Source organism: Lepidochelys kempii, chromosome 5 (assembly GCF_965140265.1).
Source record: "Lepidochelys kempii isolate rLepKem1 chromosome 5, rLepKem1.hap2, whole genome shotgun sequence".
Lineage (NCBI taxonomy): Eukaryota > Metazoa > Chordata > Testudines > Cheloniidae > Lepidochelys > Lepidochelys kempii.
Window position 1 is genome coordinate 4710190 of NC_133260.1, and position 21708 is coordinate 4731897.

A 21708-nucleotide genomic window follows, 5' to 3' on the forward strand; every position below is an offset into this window, starting at 1 on the left:
GGAGTAGGTGCAATGCGGTGCCAAGGGTTAATGGCAAAGGGCCCCATGTAAACCGGTCCAGAGATCACTAAATACATTTGCTACAGGAACATTTTTAAGTGACTTTAAAATTCCAAACTTTCTGTATGATGCATTAACTGAAATAATACACAATAATAATGCATAAATGTCACTTGCTGTACAGAAAACCATGCTCTTTGGGAATACCCTGCAGTTAGATCCCTCGCTTCTTGGACTTTATTCAATGGAAGCTGTAATAACATGGAACCATTACTTGTGGGTTAAATTCTGTCTGGTACATGCCAGAATTCTAACACAGGATCAACCGCACCCATCTTGGCCCCAATAAAACATCACCCACTGTGCAGACCCTTTGCCATGGAGGGTTGTTATGGGGCACTGCCTAAAGTGAGAGGGCATGACCTGCTTGTCGTGATCAATGACCCAGCAAAAACCTTTATGTTCAGCCCCAATGCAGTGTATTGCTGGTCTCAGTGAGAGTCAATTGCACAACGGGCTGTCACTGGGCTGATCTTGCCAGAATACAACTGTCACTTCCTGTTGATTAATCACTCTGTACATCCTGCCCACTTCCTGGTGCCTGCCAGAATCCGGTCCTCTGCCTTTACCTTTAGAAGATAAATAGCCTTACAAGCAGGATGTCAGCATGACATTGATAATATACAAAGGTGATTGGCTGCTCCTAGTAAGAGAAGTTGGTCCCTAATCTCAAATAAAGTGAAAGAAAAGTAATTATTTAATCAAAGTTTTGGTGCTATTCTGGCTCATTATTTCCTCCAATTCCTACGGACTTCTGTACATTGCAACAGGATTTATGACGCTCCCCGGAAGTTACCAATCAGTAGCTAATATTACCATGCATACAAGGCCAAACCATCTGTCCCTCCATCCCAGGCTTGTCACTGTGCTGCTTGAACTTGATCTAACTGAACATTGCAGCAGGTAAAAGGAAATAAACGACCCCCGCTGGGGCACCCACCTGCCACACGGGGTCTGTGTGCTTCCCTGACTTGGCAGAGCTCTTGTAGCCTGGCTGCGAGTGTGACTTTTTCAGGTTGTAGATGGCCACGTTGCCATCATAGAAGCCCACGACAAGAAGATAGGGATGGTCATTGTGGATGTCGAGGCACATGATGCCACTCTCACTGCTGAAGATGTACTCAGGGAAGGTGGGGTTCTTCATGGTGTACAGAAGGAGCATGCCCCGGCTCTGCTTCATGAAGTCATCTAGAGAAAGGAAGATCCACACCATGATGTGAGTGTGACATTACACCCCATATTCTTTATGGAAATATGCTTATGATATGGATATGGCATAACTGAGATCTATTTTATGCAAGATGGGTCTTGCAAGGTATCATCAGAAAGGTTATATTTTACTGAATGTGATTATCCAATTTGTAGGCATATATCATTTCTGTATCTACAGTTAGGAATATTGACTATGTCACAATTTCAACTGCGTGTGTATTTGGGAGACACCCACCAGACAACAGGTCACCAGCCTTGATGGGCCATTAGGAAGAAACAATAAGACTTTGAAGACACTAATCTCTCTCCTTCCTGAGAGGCGTCCTGGGACGTAGCTGTGACACTACTAGGTCAGGTGGTCCTGTCAACTGGTACTAAACACCATCTTGAACTTCTAGTAATTTTCCACTAAAAGGAGGGGGAGGTCAACACTGGGAAACAAAAGATTCCCACCTTATGAAAATCTTATTTAAGGCTGGGGAGTAAGGCAAACAGGACTCTTCTCCATTGCCTTCCTGCCCAAGAACAAAGACTGCTGAAAGTACCTGAAGAGACAAAGGAACTGAGTGGTGGTGGGAAAGGCAAGGGCTGAGTCCAGACTAAGACAGGCGTCTAGTCTGTAAAGAGAAATAACTGGAACTCTAAGCCACAGAAACTCTGTAACTTGCCTAAAACAACATTTAGGGTGAGAAATTATTTCTTGCAACCAGTCTCTTTAAGATCTTAAGCTTAGTATGTGTGTTTTGTTTTATTTGCTTGGTAATCTGCTTTGTTCTGTTTGCTATCCCTCATAACCACTTAAAATCTGCCTTTTATAGTTAATAAACTTGTTTTGTTTATTATTAAGCCCAGTTCATGCAATTTCTAACTGGGGGGGAGGGGCAAGTTGTGCATATCTTCCTCCACATTGAGGGAGGGGGCAAGGTTCTGAGATTACATTGTATAGATTTCTCTACATATCTGGAGAATAAGTGAAGCCACCCATTCATTGATAAAACTATTACAAATAAGTACTAGTATTGCAAATATATATTAATCTACTAAACATGCGACATTCCTTTCAATGGTGCTGTACCTCAGGGAATGGTATGCAAATGGGCTTTGTATCAGAGTGGTAGCTGTTTTAGTCCATATCCACAACAACGACGAGGAGTCTGGTGGCACCTTAAAGACTAGAGTAGATATGGGGACTTGACAGCTAAGCGTCTGGAAGCAGTCATAAGCATGTATCAGTGCCCAATATGAAGACTGAAGCTCTTGATGCTTTGAAATCCAACTCAATACACAGTGGCACATTCTGGTGGCTCAAAAAATAATAACTTGACAGCAACCAATGATATTATATGTCTCAATTACTTCACAGTCAGAACAACAAACCCAGAGCCCATCCCCTGGAACAAGCTGGAGTGGCACAACACTGCTTCAGTTTGTGAGGTAGCCTTCATTACAGGCACTCAGAAATAATGGTGATGGAAGCCACAAGATCCTACATAGAAAACCAAAGGCGTAATGAAAGCCACTGAACCGTTTAAGAGAATGGAGAGAAGGAAAAGAAGAGTGATCAGGGTCTGAGTAATGTTTACCTTGTTTCACTTTTAAAGAGTCTATCTAAACTCAAAGTTCTCCTGCGAACCCATAACATTACAATCAGAACTAGCTTTCAGAAACAACTGCTGCTGCCTGAAACATTTGTCTGTGTAGACATTTCTAAAATGACAAGATGGGAGGTAACATCTTTATTGGACCAACTTTTGTTGGGGAGAGAGACAAGTTTTCCAGCTTACACAGAGGTTTTCTTCAGGTCTGGGAAATGTACTCAGCGACCTGAAGAAGAGCTCTGTGTAAGCTCCAAAGCTTGTCTCTCTCACCAACAGTAGTTAGTCCAATAAAAGATAACCTCACCCAACCTGTCTTTCTAATAGCCTGGGACCAACCCTACTACAACCACACTGCATACGACATACAGGCATTTCTAATGCATTCATTGCCATTGCATAAAGGTGTCCTTATAAATGCTAAGAGTTCTCAGGAGAATCTGAGTTTTTTCCAAAAATGAGAAGTAAATCCACAACCTTAGAGTCAAACACCTGTATGGAATTCAAACAAGCAGTCAAAATTCTCCTGGATTCCTTGAGAAACATCTTGTGCTCATACCAATGAGCTCAGTGCAATTATATCTTTTACAGACCAGGTGGGTGAGGTAATATCTTTTATTGGACCAACTTCTGTTGGTGAAAGACAAACTTTTGAGCTTCACAGAGGTCTTCTTCAACTCTGGGATTACCTTTCCCAGACGTGAAGAAGAGTCCTGTGGAGCTTGAAAGCGTGTCTCTTTCACCTACAGAAATTGGTCCAATAAAAGATATTACCTTACCCACCTGGTCTGTCTCATATCCTGGGACCAACATGGCTACACTACCACTGCCAACAGTATATCTTTTAGACAGAAGTCATGGTGCTTGGGGATGAAACTTGCATCAAAGCAGAAATTTTCAAAGAATGGTCTCTATTGTCCCTGAGGCAAGGAAGAGATTCCTGAATTAATAACCCAGTTGTATGGTTCCTAGTGTGATAAGTCCATCCATCATCCTCTCTTTCTAGGGCTCAATAATCCAGAATATTATACCCTTACATCTCACACTCTGCCTACTCTGATCCAAGACACACCATGCACCAATCATATGAAAGCAAGAGAAAAAGCTTTCCCATCAACATGGCACAACAAATCTCCAAGCTACATCAAAACATCCTGGCTATTGCTGAAAATTTGCCCTTTCCAGCCCCCCCAAATCCAATCTAAAAAGAAAACCAACACAGGGAAGCACATTTGTAAACAGCTGCTTGTGTCTGAGCTCTCAGCTGTCCATGAATATTTTACTTATGTTGTCTGGCTTAGATGTGTTTCAGAGTAGCAGCCGTGTTAGTCTGTATTCGCAAAAAGAAAAGGCGTACTTGTGGCACCTTAGAGACTAACCAATTTATCTGAGCATAAGCTTTCGTGAGCTACAGCTCACTTCATCGGATGCTGTAGCTCACGAAAGCTTATGCTCAAATAGATTGGTTAGTCTCTAAGGTGCCACAAGTACTCCCTTTCTTTTTGCCTTAGATGTGTTCACTCTTTGATGACTCTGTTTGCTGGTGTTTAGTCCTGTAAGCTTTGTTTCTTCAAAAGCCAAAGGATTAAGCTATTGTATGTGCTTGAGAGGTACGGCAAGGGCAATCCAGGTTACTTACCAGCAGGATCAGTTCAAAAGTCAGAAGTTTATGGTGCTCTTATGAGTGATTGAGATTTATACTTGCCTTAAAACTACTTTGACAATAGAAGTTAAGTGAATGCCTACACATTTCCCCCAAATAAACAAAACATCACCTAGTGCTAGAAGCATTGTGAGTGCAGAAGCATCTAAGAAAGGAACTGGCCAGCATTATGGAGTTTGCTGTAGTCCAATTGCCCCAAAAGATTTGGAAAAGAATGACTCTTTCCGAGGAGTGCAGGAAGTTTGGCAGTGTGCTGAGCTGATTTTCAAGGGTTGCTGAAATAATAATAATCAGCAGTTTTATAATGTTTTACAGTACTTTGAGCTGCACAGACTCTAAACTAGTTAATCCTCACAGCACCCCTTGAAGGACGGTAGGTTGAGTATTATCATGTTCTTACAGATGATGAAACCGAGAAAGGAAACGTGAAGTGACTTGCACAAGACCACAAAGGGAGTTAAATGAAGAAAGCTCAGCTCTCCTGAACGCTCATTCCTCCACTATGCTCTGCCTAACAGAGCATCCCAGTGATATGTGAACAAGATGGCCAGTGTCCCAGGAGAGAGAGAGAGAGAGATTTAAACAGGAGCCACTATGAGAACCCACATGCCCGCTGTGTGCTTCTGTCCCACCGACCAGAACAGAAGCACTATGCCAAGGTGATACAAGCCGTAATGGATAATTGTGGTTCCTGGATCTGTGTACATGCAGTAAATACTACATACCATAGCCAAGCAAAACTAATGCCAGAATTTTCAAAAAAACTCCATACTTGGTAATTCATAAAGTCAGAGTTTACGGCCAGAAGATACCATGAGATCATCTAGTCTGACTTCCTGTATAGTGCAGGCCAGAGAATTTCATTGCTATCCCTGTACTGAGTCCAATAACTTGTGTTTGACGTAAGCATACCTTTCAGAAAGATATGCAGCCTTCATTTGAAGATGTCAAGAGATGGAGAATCAACCACTTCCTTGGGTTGGTTGTTCTAGTTGTTAATCAAATTCACTGCTAAAAATTTGTGTCTAACTTCTAATTTGCCTGGCTTCAGCTTCCAGGCATTGGTTCTGGTTAAGCCTTTCTCTGCTAAGTTAAAGAACCTTTAGTACCTAGTATTTTCTCCCTGGGAAGGTCCTTACACACCATAATCACATCACCTCGCCGTCTAAACAGATCGAGCTGTCTAAATCTCCCACTGTAAGGCATTTTTTTCGAGCCCTGGAATCACTTGTGTGGCTCTTTTCTGCCCCACTCCAATTTTTCAATATCCTAGAAAATGTGCACACCTGAACTGGATGCACTATTCCAGTACTGGTCTCACTAATACCAAACACAGAGGTAAAATCCCCTTCCTACTCCTATTCTCTACTCCTTTGTTCATATATCCAACTATTGCAGTGGCTCTTTTTGTCACAGCATCACACTGGGAGCTCATGTTAAGATGCTTGTCCATAATGATTCCTATGTCCTTTTCAGAGTCACTGCTTTCTCGGATACAGTCCCCAATTCTGTAGGCATGAGCTTCACTCCTCTTCCTAGGTGTATACATTTACATTTGGTGGGATTAAAACTTATTTTATTTGAATAGGCCAAGTTTACCAAGAGATTCCGATCACTCTCTATGACCAGCCTGGCATCCTTATTTACCACTCTGCCAATCTCTGTGTCATCTGCAAATTTTATAAGCAGTGATTTTTATACTTACTTCCAGATGACTGATACAAATATTGAATAGTGTTGGGTCTAGTACCGATCTTCATGGAACATTACTAGAAACTCCCTCCTTCAATGGCAATTCTTGTTGTTGACTACTTTTTGAAATCTGCCAGTTTGGAAAGGGTTTAGCCATTACATCTCACGGTTAGGGCCCTCTGACTATGAGTGGAATTCACAGAGCATGAATACTTCCCATTATCAGAAAATGCTCATGCATTCTAGTCAGTAAAATGTGGCATTGCAAGAACCACAAACTCTGATGCATCAAATCAATTTGCTGTAGACAAACTCTGGGTTGTTTTATATTATGCTAATTCAGATGTTTGAATATCATAATTTAACACTCCACCTGGGCTTTAATTCCTGGTCTTTCTCATCAAATGAAGGTTATTGTCAGTGACTCTGTTTAGAAAGCACAGAACCTGTAGTTGTGATGCAGGAGGGGGGGGAACAGGAATTTGTTAGTGCTTTGGACATTTCAAAAGAGAAAAAACTGACAGCTCACATGTCAGGATGTAATTTATGCATCTCCTGAGCTCTGCAATAGACCTAATAATTCTGCCATGGGCTCTGCCACACATCAGAGGCCACCTACCTAAATCATGTGGATCGATATATAAAACCTACTTTTAAAGAAACAAGCTGTCAAGGAACCATGCTTCATACTCTAAATATTGGCTGGCAAATGAACATAGGAGACATCGATCCAGCAGGGGCAAGGGAAATGAGAGAGCTAGGTAATATTTGGAACGGCAAACATTTGTCATTGTATTCAAGAGGAGAGGTTCAGAGGTAGAGAAGGACAGAGGCAAAAAGGGCTAAAAAAGTGCACTCCTGAAAACAGTGACTGCTCCGTGGGAATGCCTGTCTTGTTCTGGAGTTACACTCCCCGGACATAAAAATGAGATCTATGTCTAATTAGGAACCAAGGCTGAAAACCAGAAAGGGAGAAGGAATATGTTACAGAGCTGAGTCTGCTAGGCTGTGTGTCAGAACTGGCCTTTTTCTTAAACTGAACAGGCTTTTCTTTGGGGGGGGGACGGGACGGCAGAGGGAATGGAAAGCCCCTTTTTTGATCTGCTTTTTTAAAAAGCTATTTTTAAAAACTGTTACTTGACAATAACAATGGTAGTAGTTCCACCACCATTATGTTATGTGCACACAACCATGGACATGCCATTATGAACACTACCAGCTGTCAGAGAAACTGTGACCAAATGACCTCCCATTGTGGACTCGGATAATACTTAGCAAAGCCAACACGAACTGGATATGGCACGTTGTGAGTTACCTTCCCCCAAAACATCTCCTCTCTTCTCCCTCCTTTCTTGGTCATCACTGACAACTCTACTATCTCTGTTTGCCAGAAGCTAGGTATGGGTGGAAGGGGATGGATCATTTGATAATTACCTGGAACAATGAGAAGTAAATCTACAACCTTAGAGTCAAACACCTGTATGGAATTCAAACAAGCAGTCAAAACTCTCCTGGATTCCTTGAGAAACATCTTGTGCTCATACCAATGAGCTCAGTGCAATTATATCTTTTACAGACCAGGTGGGTGAGGTAATATCTTTTATTGGACCAACTTCTGTTGGTGAAAGACAAACTTTTGAGCTTCACAGAGGTCTTCTTCAGCTCTGGGATTATCTTTCCCAGATGTGAAGAAGAGCCCTGTGGAGCTTGAAAGCGTGTCTCTTTCACCTACAGAAATTGGTCCAATAAAAGATATTACCTTACCCACCTGGTCTGTCTCATATCCTGGGACCAACATGGCTACACTACCACTGCCATCAGGCTATTCTGTTCATTCCCTCTGGGCTATTGACCTTGCACCGGCCACTGTCGGAAGACAGGATACTGGGCTAGATGGACCTTTGGTCTGACCCAATATGGCCATTTTTATGTTCTTGTGTTCCTTATCTCTTCTGCTATGACCTTGGTGTACTTTTCAACTTCTCTGCCCACCGCCATACAAGTTGTGGCCAAATCCTGTTGCTTTCTGCTGTCCAACACTTCTAAAAACTCCATGCCTTCCTTTCTGTTTCTTTCATTAAAATCCTTTTCCAAGTGGTGACACTCTCTCATCCCAGCTGCTTCAACCTTCTCCTCTCTGGCCGCCCTCACTGCTGCATCTCTTCTCTGAAGCCTTTCCAAAATCCTGCTCTTAAGTTCATCTTCCTAGCCCCCCACTTTGTCCATGTCACTTGCCTCCCTGAATCCCTTTACAGACTTCCCCATCACCTTGTCCTGATTCAAGGCTCCATTCCTCCTGCATCTTTGACCTCCTTTCTTATACTTCACTCTCTGTTCACCTCATTGTGCCAATACTTTGTGCCTGGCCACACCTCTTTTAGACTCACCTCACCCTGCCCTCTGTGCATTCTTCCATGCTACTTTTATAGGGCAGGGACTGCATCTCACTGCATGTTCTGTACAGTGCAGAGCACAGTGTCAGCATTCAAGAAATGATTAAGAATAAAGCACTGCACACACTCATTAACTAATCACTAACACTCCTGAGAGGTATTATCATTCATAGAGGGCCAACAAACACCAAGGGCGGGCTCCATGAAAGGGCTTCGGCTTTGCAATGCTGAGTGTCACAGTGCCTAACTTTTAGGCACCTAAAAAAGCCAGGAACAACACTGCAGTCCACAAAGCTGAGTTAGGCACCTGGGCTGTCCATACAATGAATGGGGAGAGACAGGTGACTAAAAATGCGAACCACAAAAGCCAGCACGCTAGCCGATGGGAGCCGCCTAAGCCAGCCAATGGGCAATGACGACAACAGGGCTGTGTGCCATGCCCTGCCCTTCTCTCAGAGACAGGCGCCTAAGACCGGGCTGCAGGGAGGCTCCTCGCTCTGCTACAGGGGCGGCACCTGTGGACGGGGCAGCGCACAGAGCTGCCTGGCCACTCCTCCGCGTAGGAGTGGGAGGGGGAACATGCCGCTGCTTCTGGGAGCTACTTGAGGTAAGCCATGCCTGGAACCTGCACCCCTGACCCCACTGCACACTCAGGCAGTATCAGACCCTATTAAGGGACATCCTGCACCACCAAAGTTAGACTTTTGCCATTGACTACAATGGGTGCAGCATCTAGCCCAGCATTTCTCAAATGCGGCCACCTAGGGCTTTTCTTAGCCACAGCCTCCTGGGCTTTGATTGGAGGAGAGAGGGGGCAAAGCAGCCCTTCCTCCTCCCTCGTGCTCCTGGATGCACTGTCTTGGTGTTGATTGCTGGGGCTGCCAGCGGGGGTTGGGCCCTGCCCCCCTCCGGAGACACCTGGGGCACAATGCCGGAAGAGCAGGCAGCTGGTGAGTTCCCCACCTTCCCAGGGATGGTGGGGCTCACTGAGGCTTTAGGCTTCAGCCCTAGTGTGGCGGGCCCCAGGCTGCAGCCACGGGGCTTCGGGCTCTGTCCCCCTGCTGCCTTCCCCAATCCCCGCCCCCCCCATCCAGGGTTTAATTTGTCCCCAGGTTTTCTGGGGCTGAGTAAGTCTGCTGTGAATAGTGATACTTTTATGTTTGTTAATACCACTTTTCACAACAGACTTACTAGCTAGCAATAAATAAAATGATAATGATCTGAATATGTATATGTGCATATTTATTTGTTTCCCCAAAACTAATTAAGTATTTTAGGAAAAAGTATGAGAGAGCAGCAAGAGCTGATGGCTGCAGTCTGAGGCCACCAAAGAATTTGTCCAGAAAACCCCATTCTAGCCCTACTCCCTGGCCACTAGATTATCACAGCAGTATTGCAAGCCAATCTACCACCACGGAACCAGTTTAGGTAGAATTCTTTTGCAGCTTTTGATTCTATTTTTCCCCCACTTACATTAAAAAATACCCTAAGTAACCTTCTTATCTACCACACAGGCCAGGTGAGGACTAAATAATATTTGCAGAACACTTTGGAGAAATGAATAATTAGACAAATGCCAACTATTATTATTACACATTCAAAACCAGCAACTAGGCACAATGAGAGGCATTAAAACTGAACTCTTGATCCTGCCTCCCCTTATTTTACTCAGCTTAAGTTAGACTCTTGATAGTAGTATTTAATACCTGCTGGACTTGTGGGTTTCTGTCCTCAGTCACTGTGCCGAGAATCTGGCACATTTGCTTTGCGTTCTTGACCGACAAAATATTTAACAGTGCCATCAAGTGGTCAAGTGTTTGTTAGCTCCAGATTGTTTTCTAGCATGCAAGCTTCATTCTACAATTCCAGGTATCAGTCTGGTGGTGGTAGATACTGGATATCTATAAAAGTGCCTATCTTGTATAACCATATCTGCATGCTATTATTGCAGATAAATCCGTGCTGCCTACGTTTTAAGATTTCTGATGTGTTCAAGGAATCCTGAATGAGCAGTGAGCTGATGCTTTCCAAAGTTCACGAATCTTTAGTGTTTGTAATTTGACTTTGTGGCCTCTTGGAAGCAGATGGATGCCTGGTGACACAGCACTTCTGGGTGGGGTGGGGGGGAGAAGGGAGGGCAGACTTTGTGTATGTGTGAGATGGGGTGGACTAGGGCCAGAGACCCTTTGATGGAGGCCTCAGAGTCTTACCACACCCATCCCAGAAAAGGAGCAGTAGAAGAGTCCTCCAAGCAGCCTAGAGTGGCTACAGAGGAAGCAACCAATCACAGAGGCTGCAGAGAGCAGCCAGTCGGGGCCCAGGAGAGCCATATAAAAGGAGCTGCAAACCTAGAAATAATCCATTTCTCTTTGGTGCCAGAGGAGTGCAGATGGTGCTCCTGGCTGACCAAAGGAAACTGCACCATGGACAGCTCAGGACTGGTGAGGACCAGAGCAGTGAGGAAGAGCTCCTGGCGGGCTGCTGGGCCTGAACTTAGATAAGTCTTGAGGTAAGAGTGAAGATTTGGCAAAGGGTGGGGAAGAGCTGAATGCCAAACAACAACCCACAATGGCCAGCAAACAGAGCTGTGAACAGGGGCATTTGAGTGAGAGTTCTGCTGGAGGAGAAGGGGGGAGGCAAGCCCCTGGTCCTTAGGGATGGTGAGTGAGGTTTCTTCTGTTTGTTTTGTGTTTTTTCTGTTTTGTGTATAAGGACAGAGAGGCCTGTCACCAGAGCTGACCCAGAGAACAGAAGGGTCTTCTGTCTGCCAGGAGCTAAGATATGGGCTGTGGACCTGAGGTTGAAGAGGATCCTAATGGAGCAGGAAAGAATCCACTGACTATCCATCACGTGGGAATAAATGACACAACTAGATTCTCCTGGAACATATCAAAGGAGACTATGCCAGGTTGGGGAAGATGCTTAAGGAAACAGAGGCTCAGGTTATCTTCAGTGGGATTCTGCCTGTCTCTAGAGGAGGAGAATGAAGGTGAGATAAGAGTATGATGATCAACAGATAGCTCTGGCAGGGGTGCTATTAGGAGGGCTTTGGGATGTTTCCCAACTCGGAGGCATTCACAGGCAGAGGATGGTTCTTGTAGAATGGATTCCACCTGAGTAGGGAGGGGAATAGACTTCTGGGATGAAGGTTGGCACAACTAATTAAAAGAGCTTTAAACTAGGAACTCAGGGGAGACCCTTGGGAGATGCTCATGTATTCTCCATGCCTGATTTTAACATTGAGAGGGAGGAAAATCAAGTACAGCAATGGAGAAAGGAACAGCAGTGGGTAGGAGAATGGTATCAGCACTATCCTTCCTCTTAATGTCCAGTCAAATAGGTGATACTGGTAGTAGAATGACTGTATCCAATCAGGCAAGGAATGTGGGCAAAGCCAAGCAGCAACAGTTAAGACGTTCGTACACCAATGCAAGGAGCCTGGGTAACAAAATGGAGCAACTAGAGCTTCTGGTGCAGGAAGTGAAACCAGATATTACAGTGATAACAGAAACATGGTGGAACAGAAGTCATGACTGGAGCACAGGTATTGAAGAGTGTGTGCTGTTCAGGAAAGATTGAAATAAAGACAAAGGTGGTAGAGTAGCATTGTATATTAATTATAAGGTGGACTGTAAATAAATTATTAGTGATGGAATGGATAAGACAGTCTCTTTTGGCCAAAATCACATTGGGGAAGAAAGCTACTAGAGGTTCTCCTGATATAATGCTTGGGATGTGCTACAGACCACCAGGATCCGATTTGGATATGGATAGAGACATTTTTAATGAAATAAATACTACTAGGAATTGTGTGATTATGGGAGACTTTAATTTCCCAGATATAGCTTGAAGGACAACTGCTATTAATAGTAGTGGGGCCCAGATTTTCCTGGATGCGATAGCTGACAGATTTTTTTCTCCAAATAGTTGCTGAACTAACAAGAGGTGATGCCATTTTAGACTTTGATATTGGTGAGTAGTAGATGACCTCGGAAGAACTGGTTGTAGAAAACAACCTTGGTTTGAATGATCATGAGTTAATTCCATTTAAACTAAATGGAAGGATAAACAAAAATAGATCTGCAACAAGTGTCCTTGATTTCAAAAGAGTTAACATTTAAAAATGAAGGGAATTAGTTGGAGAAGTGGACTGGATTGAAGAACTCAAGGATCTGAATGTGGAGGAGGCTTGGAATTACTTTAAGTCAAAGTTGCAGATGTTATCTGAAGCCTGCATCCCAAACAAGGGGAAACAATTCAAAGGAAAGAGTTCCAGACCAAGCTGGATGAGCAAGCATCTCAAACAGGTGATTAAAAGAGAGCCTACAAGGACTGGAAGATGGGAGGGATCAGCAAGGAAAGCTACCTCTTGGAGATCAGAAAGTGCTGGGATAAAGTGAGAACTGCCAAAAGCCAAGCAGAGTTGGACCTTGCAAAGGGAATTAAAACCAATGGTAAAAGGTTCTCTAGCCATATAAATAAGAAAACAAGGAAAGAAGTGGACTACTAAACACTGAGGATGGGGTGAAGATTAAAGATTATCTAGACATGGACCAACACCTAAACAAATACTTTGCCTCCGTTTTTAATGAAGACTTTGGGGGTAGTGGCAGCATGGCCAATGGCCATGAGGATATGGAGGTAGAAATAACCACATCCAAGGTGGAAGTAAATGTTAGGATATAGCTATTCAGGCCTGTCTGTAAAGGCCAAGACTCTAAGAATTTAGGTGTATTCTTATAGAGGTATAAAAGAGAGAATCAAAATCACTGTCTGCCGGTATAAGGGCTTTCTCTTACTGTGACCGTTTGAGGCCCTGTGCTTAGGCTAAGGCCTTTGGCTAAGCAACAGAGGCAGCCATAAGCTGGGAAACGATTGGTCACATCCTCACATTCCAACCTAGTCTCATTGAAATAAGCTGCTATTGGGCTGTTAGGCACTATCAGGACAGGATTGTATCCGATCACCTCCAGAGAAAGGGATGCGCCTAGAAGATGTAAAAGGAAACTTACTTTGATAGCATCCTGTCTGGCAAGAACTCACTTATCAATAGCTGGGATGTGAAATCCTCATTTCTGTGTTTGTTCTATCACTGTAGTCCCCATTTCCCCATTGTTTGTCTGTATAATCTGTCTGGTTCTGTGATTGTTCCTGTCTGCTGTATAATTAATTTTGCTGGGTGTAAACTAATTATGTAACCAATTATATCCCACCACCTTAATCATGTTACAATATGTTAGGATTGGTTAGTTAAATTTCAGGAAAATGATTGGTTAAGGTATAGCTAAGCGGAACTCAAGTTTTACTATATAGTCTGCAGACAATCAGGAAGTGGGTGGGTGTGTGGAGGAGAAATTGGAATCATTTTTGGCTAAGAGCAGGAATGGGAACAGGGACACAGGTGTAAGGCTCTGCGGTGTCAGAGCTGGGAAGGGAGATACTAAGGAAGGAAACTGGAATCATGCTTGCTGGAAGTTCACCCCAATAAACATCAAATTGTTTGCGCCTTTGGACTTCGAGTATTGTTGCTCTCTGTTCATGCGAGAAGGACCAGGGAAGTAAGTTGGTGAAGGAATAAGCCCCCCTAACAGTAAGAGTCAAACAACTTAATAGGATTACAGCGTGGGGCCTGGATAATCTGCATCCATGAATATTAAAGGTACTTGCACATGAAATTACAAGTCAGGTTGGCAGAGACTGGGGGGGGGGGGGTAGGGGGCTCACCTTCCTCTGCATTATAGGGCATGGGTCACTTGCAGATTTAAACTAGTGTAAATGGTGAATTCTTTGTAACTCAAAGTCTTTAAATCATGATTTGAGCATTTCAGTAACTCAGCCAGAGGTTAGGGGCCTATTTCAGGAGTGGGTGAGGTTCTGTGGCCCGATGTGCAGGACAGGCTAATGATCACAATGGTCCCTTCTGACCTTAAAGTCTGAGTCTGACCTCCTTTTCTGGGTCTATCTACATAATAGTGTGTCTCAAATGGTGGCATGTAATGCACTGGTTGTCCTGATCCTTGCGAGATGGATGGATGATATTTAAGGAGCTATGGATCTACACTGAAACACTGTACTATTTCCCGAAGTATCACTAAAGGACCCATGGGCAATCTGGATCCATTCTTATCAGAGATCACATCCAGGATACACACCTCAATTTCGTCTAACTTCTGACATTCCCATGGGATGGGGAAGGAAGTTTCTCCCCATATATCAGCCCCCACAACATTCTTTGGAGAGATTTTTAAAATGTTTGACTTCTTTGGGGTATCATATATGTTGCTCTGTATCTTGCCCAGTTATCTACCTATCATCTAAGTAACAGATGGCACAACTTAACCCCCAAAGCACCCAATCCATTTTTGTTGAAATACTACTTGTGCATTGGCTATACCCTATGGTAACTTCCATACCTAAGCAGCCCTGTGGGTGTTCATAGTAAGAAATTTCCCTCGTTCCCTGATAATGTGCTTGGGACAGGTCAAGGTCTCTGAACTTGAACTCTCTTGCCAGTTTAGCAAATAAATCTGAAGGTCTGAGATTGGATATTGATCCGTCTCCAACCTGGGGTTTATAGGGACTTTACAGTTCCCACAAATTCTTCCACTTCCGCCATCTTTGCAGATACACACACATCTGTGCATCACACTCACTAAACTCCACAGGGTAAGTTATTCTCTGCTTTGGCAGTTCTTCTGATTGTCTTTCTACAGGTTCCCACAATGCAGAAGCGACAGGACAAGATTCTAACAATTTGGTAACTGCATTTTCAGCCATCTGCATCTTTGCCATTGCATATTAAATACATATGTTCATTACATCTTCCACCAGATTCAACTCATGAAGCATGGTGCTCCAGCCTGATTTAAACTGTAGTCAATTTCTGCCAACCAGTGATGGCTCATTTCCTTCGGGCACAATAAATAGTAATGATAAGCCATTGCCTTTATAATGGACAGTGACCTGCAAGCATCCTAATGCTTTTGTTTCTCCAGGATTTCTAAAGCTTCTGGAGACTGATATTCTAGGTTCTTTCTACTTTCCAAAGACCAGAAGTCTTGAAGTATCTCAGAGGGGATCCCCAACCTAGACTGTTCATATTATAACAGTTAGCAAAGGGTGAAAGCAAGACACTCCTTTGGGCATATTCTGATGGGTCAACAGATTAGGGAGTCTCCTCCCAAATCTGGAATGGCCAGTGGTAGGCTGAGACATTGAGCTCTCAAAGTGGGGATCTACAGAGAAAATGTTATGTTTCTGTTGAGCTGTGATGACAGACAAAGGTCAGAGCAAAACGGGGCTTGAAGATACCATGAGCTTCAGCTCTGCTGAAAACAATATATTGCACAGATTTTCTTTAGAGGTTTACAAATGCCCTCTGTTCAAAGATGATCCTCACTCACTTCCAGAAGTGGAGGAAAGTCTTTAGGGAAAAGATTGTTTAATGTTTTTTGTACATTTTCTCTTTTTTCTATATTTTTCTATAATTCCTTCCTAAAATGCCCTAGAGATAATAACAAAATCCCCTGCCCCCCCAGCGTTTATAATCCAGTTTACTCACGCAAGAAAATAGTACAAGTAAAAACAGACTGAAATCCAACACAGATTCATAGAGTTCAAGGCCACAGGGGATCACTATGATCATCAGGACTGGTGAGCTGTTCCAGTGATCGATATTACTGTGTTAAAAATTTGCAACTTGTTTCCACTCTGAACTTTGCTAACTTCCACTTCCAGCCATTGGATTTTGTTGTTTTGCCTTTGTCTGCTATGCTGAAGAGCCCCCTAGTGCTAGATATCTCCTCCCTGCATAGATATCTATAGCCAATGATCAAATTGCATCTCTTTTTTTTTTTTCTTTTTTCTTTTATAAACTTAACTGGATTGAGCTCTTTAAGGGTTTGTCTACACTGGTAAGTTTCTGCGCCACAAGTGATACCATTTTTATTAAAACGCTGGAATTAAACCGCTGTTGAGTGTCAGCCCGGTACTCCTTGGGACGCTGGAGCACATCCGCATTAGCAGCTCTTGCAACCGCAAAGAGAGCAGTGCATTGTGGTAGCTATCCCACGGTGCAACTGGCCAAGGGGGCTTTGGGAAGGGTTTGCAATGCTTCATGGGGCAGGCACAACATCATGGGATGCAGGTTTCCCAATCCCATTGTTCCATGGGCATCCTACTACCTTGCCAGCTGCTTTTCAATGGGGGGCAGGGAGATGTGTGACAGGGAGTGTGTGTGTGGAGGGGGGGAGAGACACAGTGTGGTTTGGGGGACAGAGTGTGTCAGCATGCTGTCTTGTAAGTTTAGACAGTGGGAGAAAGCAACCAGTCCTGGGGGGGAGGGGAAACCCTGACATCAGTCCCCATCTCCCTCCCTGGGCTCTCTGCACAGCTCTCCCTCTCCATCGCACCAGTGCCTCTGTGTTCAACAGCACGAGCGTTCCACATTAATGGTTTGCTTTGTGTCCCAGAGCAGATCAGCACAGCCCACAACAGCTGTCAGAAACAGTGCTGTGAAAGTGGGGGGGGCACATGTCTCCAGGGCAGCCGAGTTCAAAACAATGAGCAGAGCGGTCACTTGAGGCATTATGGGACAGCTCCAGAGGCCAATTACAGCACAGAAAGCAATCAAATGTCTACACTGGCAATAGAGAGCTGGAGACTCTATGCAAATAGCCTTTCGACTCTCGTCGGGGTGGTTTCTTTGCAGCACTGCAACTGAGGCGTTTCTGCGCCCGAAGGGGCTTGGCAGTGTGTACACATCTGCAGTTTGAGTGCAAAAAGCTGCTTTACTGCGCAGAAACTTGCCAGTGTAGACAAGCCATAAGTCTCTCCCTGTAAGCCAGGTTTTCCAGACCTTGAATCTTTCTCCTGGCTCTTCTCTGAACACTCTCCATCTTTCGACAATCTTCTCGAAGTGTGGACACCAGAGCTGGACACAGTATTCCAGTAGTGGTCTCACCAGTGCTCTGTAAAATTGCAGTATCCCCTCCCTTCTCCTGCCCACTATTCTGCAGTTAGTCAATACATCTTATATATCATATTAGAGGCCCTTCAAGAGTACCTTGCAACCTCCTGTCCTCCCCTAATGGTCTCAAGAAATCTCTTCTTTCCCTCAAAGTATGCTAGAATCAGGGGACTACCTTAGTAAGGAGGGAGCAGCAACTCATAAGTCCCTGTAATTAGTAGTTCTTAAATAAGAACTGCAGAAGAGTAGGCCTTCCTACCAAATCAGTCCTTCAGGAGGCTGCCAACACAACCAAAGCACTTAGATCGGATCCCAGCTGCAAAAGCAGTCAGGTTTCCTGTTTTCCACAGGGGGTGATAAGCCAAACCTCCCAAGGGGAACAATATCCAAAGGGAGGAGACTGGCCTGGAAAAGTAGAACTCCACACTGAGCAACCACTATGGAAAATGAGTCCTAGTAATGGCAGAGCCAGAAGGATACCGGCTGAGTTCCACAGGAGCCTTCCTCACATCTATACCTCTGCAGAATCCATTGCAAAAGTAGCTCTGGAAAGAGGAGGTCCCGCAAAGGCCCCTTGGCCATGAGTAAGGAGTACTATGAACTCCATCACAGACTTCCTGGGTGAACATGAGCAGGCCATCTAGTCTCTCCATGCCTCAGTTCCCCACCTGTAAAATGGGGATGATAAAAATTCCCTTCCTCATGGGCATGATGTGAAGATATATAAAACTTGGTGACACACTCAGTTGCTACAGCAGGGGTCGGCAACCTATGGCAAGCGTGCCAAAGACGGCATGCGAGCCGATTTTTAATGGCACACTGCGGTCTGCCGGGTCCCAGCCGCTGGCCCCACTCAGCCCACGGCCAAACCCATGCCATTAAAAATCCTGCCCGCTCTTCTCGGCCCCCGCCTCCCCCCCCACGCAGGGGCAGGGTGAAGAAGCTTGGTCCTGCCGGCTGCTGCTGCAGGGCAGACAAGGTCCCCCCACCCCCGCCTCTTCCCCCAGCGTGCTGGGTTCCTGCCCCTCCTCCTCTCCCTCCCTGTCGCCCATCAGCTGATGGCCCTTGAGAGGAGGGGAAGAAGCGGAGCCAAGCTGCAGCACGCTCACTGCTCTGGGGAGGAGGTGGAGAAGAGGTGGGGACGGGGCCTTGGGTAAGGGGGCTGGAATCAGGGCATATCCGTTCCAGCCCCCTGCCGCGAGCCACTCTGGGCAGGGGGCTAGGAGCATCCCCATGACCCCAGCCCACACCTCCAGCCCTCTGCCCTGACCCCTACTACCCATACCCCAGCCCTCTGCCCTGATCCCTGCATCCCCCCACACACACCCAGCCCTCTGCCCTGACCCCTGCACCCCCCCACGACCCCAGCCCTGACTCCAGCACCCCCACACATACCCAGCCCCCCCACACCCCATCCCCTGACTCCTGCACCCCCCTCAAACACCTCCAGCCCCCTGCCCTGACTCTTGCACCCCCCACATTCCAACCCCCACCCTGCGCACCAAACGGGAGCTCCTGCACACACACCCCACAGTCCCACCTGCACCCCTCGCACCAAATGGGAGCTGCCCAGGTAAGCACTCCACACCCAAACCTCCTGCCCCAACCCTGTGCCCCCTCCCTCATTCTGTTTCCTGGCCAGACCCTGCACCCCAGCCTGCTCCTTCATCCCCAGCCCTGTTCTCAGCACACTCCCACCCTCATCTCAGTGCAGAGAGAGAGAGAGGAAGAGAATGGGCTAGAGCCAGGGAGAAGGTAGGTACCCACTCTGTGTGGGCAGGGCCGGGATCCCAGACCAGCAGCAGGCTGAGTGAGCGGCAGCCAGGACCCTGGCTGGCAGGAGCCGGCGGATGGAACCCCAGACCAGCAGCGGGTTGAGTGGCAGTGGGCACTCAAAAAGCATCTCCCTAGCAGGGTTTTCCCCTGAGGCTCTTTTTCCCTAGCAGGGGGATTTTGGTCCAATCTAGTTGATGAGTTTTAAAGGCATATTCTATATGTCTGTGACAAGGTGTAAAGGCACTCGAGCCTGTAAGGGGTTCCTGGGTTCCTGCCTGTCATGTGGCTGATCTGTGCTATGAATCTATGAAATATCTTCACTGTACTGAAGAACTTTAAAGCAAAGGAATGAATAGTTGGGAACACAGGAATGACCAAACTGGATTCAGACCCATGGTCCATATAGCTCAGTGGCCCGACTCTGATAATGGGCAGCACCAGCTGCTTCAGAGAAAGGTACAAGAAAGGCACCTGTGACAACGTTGCCAAGCCTTGCAGTTCTATCACGAGTCTCACACTACGTGCAGGTTTTCTTAAAGCCCCTAGCCCTTGTGGTTGTGAGGAAAAGCCTGAAAACGTGAAGCAACTGTGACTGAAAGGCACAGAAGACAAATAAAAATTAGCCAAAACCCATCATTAAAAAAAAAATCTCATGATTATGGGAGCCTGCCTTGTGATTTTTGAGCTCTTGCATGCATTGGCAGCCCCAGGGAAAGTTTCCTCCTAACCCCCAGTAGCCAGAGGTTGCCTTACGCCCTGAAACATGGGATTTATTATCCCTTCCAATACTCTTTTAGCATTAACTATTCTAAGTGTGTGTTCTTGTTCTCCATATTCATGCCTAAGCACATCAGAAATCTTTACACTGGCCACAAAACAAACATTAATACATTCTTCTTATCATGTTGATTTCATCACAGTGCAACCATCTTAATTCTGACCCCAAATTTGGTTTTTTAATCTAAATATTTTCCTTGAAGGGATGCTGTTAAAAGGAAAATGCTATCAGTTAATAAATTTGTCAATCAACAGAATTACTTTTTTGGGTAAAGTTCTTGTAACTGCTGTTTCCTGAGAATAATACTGTAGATTCTGTTTCACAGAAGGAATGCATAACAGTGCTGATTTCTAGTATAGAATGTGGGCTTGCATTTGAGAGTAATCACCATGTGCAGCTGAGGTGCAATCAGAAGAAGCATCTCGCAGAAGATACAGAAACCCTGACTCCATATTTTATCTCATACATACCCATGGGTTGTTTTTCATGCCAGAGCCCCACCCTAGAATGTGTACATGACTCACACCAGTCCATGCTGGTTTATGCCAATTTACTGGTATGTAGTTTACACTCCCTAGGTGCTTATACTGTACCCATCACCTTGGTATCAGAGCACCTAAATCCATAGCAAATTAAGTGCCAGACCCACAACTGAAACCCAGGTCTCTGAAGTCCACAGCCAAGACCTAGGCCATTGGCCACAATGCCTTCTATGTTTGCACCACTGTTTATATTATCTCTGAACATACACCTGATCCAAAGTCCATTTGACTAAAAGGAAATCAGTCCCTTTATTTCAGTGGGCTTTGGATCAGGCCCTTAGCCCTTTATGTTTTGTGATATCTTTTCCTCCAATAGAATCAGACCCCAGGCAGATGATTTACTCTTAGAGCAAAGATAGGAAAGTATTGTCACAACAGAGAGTAATCGAACACAAGCAAACTGATTGGGACAGCAAGTTTTTGAGTGCTAAAGCATTAGGGCTGAAAGATACCACATTTCATTTCAAACTGATACATCTATCAAGCCTCTGCAATGGGCTCATTAAGAATTCCTGCAGTACACTTCGTATCTCAAGATTGAAATACAAATGCTTTCCATAGCAAAAAATAGTCCTTTCTTTCCAGGGAATTACTGCTTACCAAATTGTGGGTTTCACAAAAGGATTCACATTTAAAGTAGTTCCTGTAGCTCCAAAGATTTCGACTGTAAATGAAAAATGCAGCTCACGTGTTCATATCTAAGCATGCAATTGTTATCAGTGAAGAAATCCATAGCAGAATCCAGGACAGATGACTTTGGTACAATGATCAAGAGGTTTGTGAGAACAAACTCCCCCACAGCAGCCACAGTTCTATAGCAATGAGAAATTAACCACAACTCTATATTGTAATCAAGGATTTTAAAGCTCTTAAATTTCAGTGGGTATTGGGCTGATTAATCACTTCAAACAGCAGGGTAGACAGTAGATCTGACTTAACCAGTCGGCTGAGTTTACCATCCACATGGCTGAACTCAGAGGTATGATCTGTATCACCACCAACGGCAAATCTTAATGGCCCACAGGAGGC

General features: G+C 45.0%; 1 protein-coding gene across 4 annotated transcripts in view; it reads right to left on the reverse strand.

Annotated features, from left to right (window-relative positions):
• DNAI1 (dynein axonemal intermediate chain 1) overlaps positions 1-21708 on the reverse strand; it is a 275448-nt gene that overhangs the window by 161038 nt on the left and 92702 nt on the right. For all 4 annotated transcript variants that reach the window (XR_012158826.1, XR_012158825.1, XR_012158827.1 and 1 more), the window contains one exon: positions 1001-1248. Coding sequence is in view for 1 of the 4 variants with exons in the window: in XM_073343359.1 (XP_073199460.1) it covers positions 1001-1248 (248 nt within the window). In the remaining 3 variants the exon portion in view is untranslated. The remainder of the gene's footprint in view (positions 1-1000; positions 1249-21708) is intronic.